The sequence below is a fragment of the Galeopterus variegatus genome, unplaced genomic scaffold (assembly GCF_000696425.1).
Source record: "Galeopterus variegatus unplaced genomic scaffold, G_variegatus-3.0.2 Scaffold891, whole genome shotgun sequence".
NCBI lineage: Eukaryota > Metazoa > Chordata > Mammalia > Dermoptera > Cynocephalidae > Galeopterus > Galeopterus variegatus.
In genome coordinates this window covers 384,554-388,837 of record NW_007727002.1, presented here as the reverse complement: position 1 = coordinate 388,837, position 4,284 = coordinate 384,554, and the positions used below count along the sequence as shown (strand labels likewise).

At 44.0% G+C, this 4,284-nt stretch overlaps 1 protein-coding gene across 1 annotated transcript in view; it reads right to left on the bottom strand.

Moving 5' to 3' along the window:
• Positions 1-4,284, bottom strand: part of PI4K2A (phosphatidylinositol 4-kinase type 2 alpha) — a 43,780-nt gene that overhangs the window by 38,294 nt on the left and 1,202 nt on the right. The window contains exon 2 of the mRNA XM_008573239.1: positions 4,115-4,284. Coding sequence (XP_008571461.1) covers positions 4,115-4,284 — 170 coding nt within the window. The remainder of the gene's footprint in view (positions 1-4,114) is intronic.

Here is a 4,284-nt window from a genome sequence, read left to right as displayed (position 1 = left end):
TCGCACTGTAGCAGTGCGCCACCGGGCCGGCCCAAGAACTGCTGTATTCTATGCTAGAGGTTGGAGGGAAACAGCAGTCCTTGGCATAGCTACTTAGATAGAGAAGGCTCATTGGCATGCTAACTCTTACAAAAGGGAGAAATGGGCTACTCCAAATATATGGAACCCTGAAAGAAGATGCAGTCCAAATATAATGTATTCAAAGAGATTTATCCTGTATTTAATTTCCTATCCCACTGCCATCATCCACCCAACCTGCCTCAATCATTACAACTTGTGGCTTGGGATAGCCCCCTATAACAGATGGTAGATGATGCTCAAAATCTCAAGATCTACATCTATATATGACATACAAAGTAAAATAATTTTATTCTGTTTGAGATTCTTTATTTGGCAATGGCTATCAGTGTGGTTCTCAATCAAGCAGGAAGAACATCAGAATTTCTTGGCGGGCACAGGTAGTTGGGAGAAGCACATTCAATATTACAATAATTGTATATTTGAAAAATGGTAAAATACCATTTTCATGACTCTCAACTTCTTGGTGGATAAAGTATTTTTAAGAAGCTGAAAATCACTGAAATGAGGCCAAGTTCCTAGAACATATGGGCAGTGTCTTTATATATATTGTAATTGGCATTTTTGACACAAATATCAAATAACATTATCTAATGAATTACTATTCTCAATGGTTGTGAAAGCATCTTCTCAAAATTATACCACTTTTGCCTTATTCAATGCCATCTATTCAAGAAAGCCAAATCCTGAGGTCAGTAAGTATATAACTTAAAAACAATAAACTCTAATTGAGCCCCTGGTAAGTACCAGGAACGATGCCAGGGGCATTCATGTGTGATATCTCATTTAATCCTCTTAAACTAGTAAGTCACATGCTATTCTGTGGTTCTTGGCAATATGAACATCTAGTATTATTGGTATATAGTATCTAGTATTACTAGTATCTAGTATTACTGGCCACACAAAAGAGAAAATGCTCAAAAAATGCTTTTGAAGTTGAGTGAGCATGAGACTTGAAGCACAAGGATGTAAGTGAAGAGGAGTAATGTGAGCATTCTCCACCAGACTTCCAATCTAGCATTTTCCATCTTACTGTTCCAGGTCCCCACATGCTCACACTGAAGCAGAAACCATCCTAAATTGGGAAACGGAATCAAGGCTGTTATTTTCAAGAATATTTGGACTGTCTAGGCAACTGGTTCCCCCAACCTCTGTTCCCTCTTCTTCTCTGGATACAAGACTCCTGATTTTTAGCTGGGCAAAATAAAGACCACAGCTGCCAGATACTACTGCAGTTAAGTTCTAGACAATGGGATATAAACAGAAGAGTCTGGTACAACTTCTGCGAAGTGCTTTAAAGGGTAGGGGCATATTCTCCCTCTCCCTTCCTTTTTCTAACTGGCTGAAAAACAAACAAGGTGTCTACAGCCTGAGCAGCCATCTTGGATCATGAAGTGGAAGCCACACCCTAAGGATGACTGATCAGCTGGATGGAAGGAGTCTGCATCTCTGATGAAGTGAAATGTTATGCCAGCCTGGGCAGCCTGTAGACTTCTTTTACATGAGATAAATCTTTTTCAAGTCATTATTATTTTAACATATCTGTCACACAGAGCCAAATTCAATATTAACCAATACAGTAGCTGAAAAGAGAAAACAGAAATTCAGATGACTCACAAACTCTGAGGCAGCAAAGCACATGGTTAGAAGCATGAACTCTGGAGCCAGTCTGCCTGGTCCAATCCTGCTCTACCTCTTACTAGTTGTGAGATTTTGGGCAATTACTTATACCGTGTGCCTCCGTGTTGTCATCTGTGGGGATAATAAGAGTGCCTATCTCCAAAGGTAGTTATGAGGATTAAGTGAGTTATTACTTATAAAGCGCTTAAAATAGTACCTGGCATACAGTAAGTGCTATGTATTTTTTAAAGAAAATAAACAAAGGGCCGCCCGGTGGCGCACTGCTACAGTGCACCGCCTGCGGCGGCGCTCCCGCCGAGGATTCGGATCCCACATACAGACCAGCCGTTCACTGGCTGAGCGAGGTGCGGGCACAACACCGAGGGTTGCGATCCCGTTGCCGGTCCCGGTCCGGTACGGGCGCGACACTGAGGGTTGCGATCCGTTGCCGGTCACGAAAAAAAGACAAAAAGGAAAAAAAAAAAAAAAGAAAAGAAACAAATACATTTGGAGCAGGGCCAAAGATGACCATACCTACTACAGTGAGTCTGTGGGCCAGTCTAACCCACCACAGCATTTAGGAAGTGGTACTCTGTTTTAAACCACATTTTCCTCAGTGGAAGCAGGATGGTTGCATTAGTAAGTTTTATCAGGGCATATGTGTTTTGATTTCCCCTCTAAGAAAGGATAGTAGCCAGTATATTTTAGAGACTGGCATCCTGAAAATCACCAAGAAACATACCTATGGTCTGTCATTCTCTGTGGCCTATGTACTGAGATGATAGTATTTTACCAGGTAGAATTGAGAGATAGTATTACTCCCACCTGTCAGAGCACCAGATCACTTCTCAGCTGACCTGATACACTGCCAATGGAGCTGTAACAGTGTCATGAAAGAAAAAACAAAAATCTTCCTCCTTCTCCTGTACCCATCAAAGATCATCTTAGCCCATTCTCACATTAGCCAAAAAGCTTTAAAAACAAACAAAAAAACCCACAGATAACAATTCATATCTTAGATCTCATTCTGTTCCCGAACAGAAAAGACGAAAGCATCTTGCTAACATTTAGACCTGAGGACACCCACATTTCTTTGCTTCTAGAAATGATAGTTCCCATTTGAGCTTTCAAACTCCTTTAAGGGACTTGGAAAGACAGTACACTCAAAGCTTTCCCCAATTCAGATTATGTAAACTGAGTTGATGGCAGAATTGATCTCTGGTTCTTGGTGATAATTCAGGGACGACCCAAACTCAGAGAAAATAACTGGATCATTCAATGAACCTAACCAAGAGATACAGATCACAGCCCATTTTGGCCACTCAGGCCTTGTATCAAAACAGCACATTGCCTATCTAAAGAATTCACACAGGCGAGATGCAGGGAAAATTTGAAGGAACTCTGACAGCCATCATTTCAGTAAGTGTAACAATACATTTTTCCAATGAACTATCTAGCACATCTGAAACCTTAGAGAAGACTTGATATTTCTTGACCCACTGTTCTGTTCTTCCAGTGATATCTCCGGTTTGATCTGAGTCAAATGCCTTAAATCCTTCTGCAGTTCTCAAAAGGATAAAAAGTCACTGCCCAGCTGCACTGGCCACTCCATGCCCTATCCCACCCTGACCCCATCCCCCTTTATACACATGCAGGGGACAAAATAAAGGTCAGCAAACTCTGCCTTAGGTGAAAAGCAATGAAGAGAAATGAAAGTAAAAGGTAGCTGACAGTCCCATGTTTCTAAAACTCTATATTCTAAACTTTAGAACCATCAAAAAGGATTTAAAACTTTTCCCAGAAGAAGTGAGCAATAACCAGGGCAGATGAAACTGTGCGTCCCCCCACTCTATCATCAACGTCTGTCAATAAGAGACCTGGGATGGTGGCAGGAGACATCCCCATAACACAGAGGCTGGAATTGAATCTTCAGAGCCCCTGGTGGATCATCCATCCTCCTCCATAAACAGCGACACACTTGGTTCCGCCCAAAATTAAAGAACAGGCCCAAAGCCCCAAATCTGTAGGTCGATGTCCGAATAGGAGCCCCGATAGTTTAAAGCTAAGGAATCTACTAGAAAGCACCATCTCCCTGCGCATCTCTGTCCAGAGGCAGATAGCCCCTCTTATAGCGCTGGGCCTCTGGCCTGTATCTGGTCAATTTCCTCTTTTCATTTTCCGCTCATTCCTCCTCCCCCACCAAATAGGTTCTGATTTAGTTCTTCATTCCGCAGAGCTTCCCCATCTCCAGTCCTCAGTGGCATTCCAAAATCCTGCCAGGAGCTGGCACTGTGAAGTTTCTTCCTTTTGCAGCCCTCCAACCTGCCTTTCTCCCTCCGGCTGTACGAAGTCCAAAACTCCCCCCGAGCCTCACCAGCCCCGAGCCCGCAGCTGCGGTCCCCACCCCCGCTCTCACCCCCTGAGGGTCCTTGACGAAGTAGCTTCCGCTGGAGCCCTGGTAGATGCGCTCGGGGAAGATGCAGCGCTCGATGGCCAGCTCGGCCTGCCGCACCACCGCCTCGAACTCAGGGTCCTCCGGGAACTCGTTCCGGTGGCGGTGGGCCTGCGCGGCGTGCGCCGCCGCCG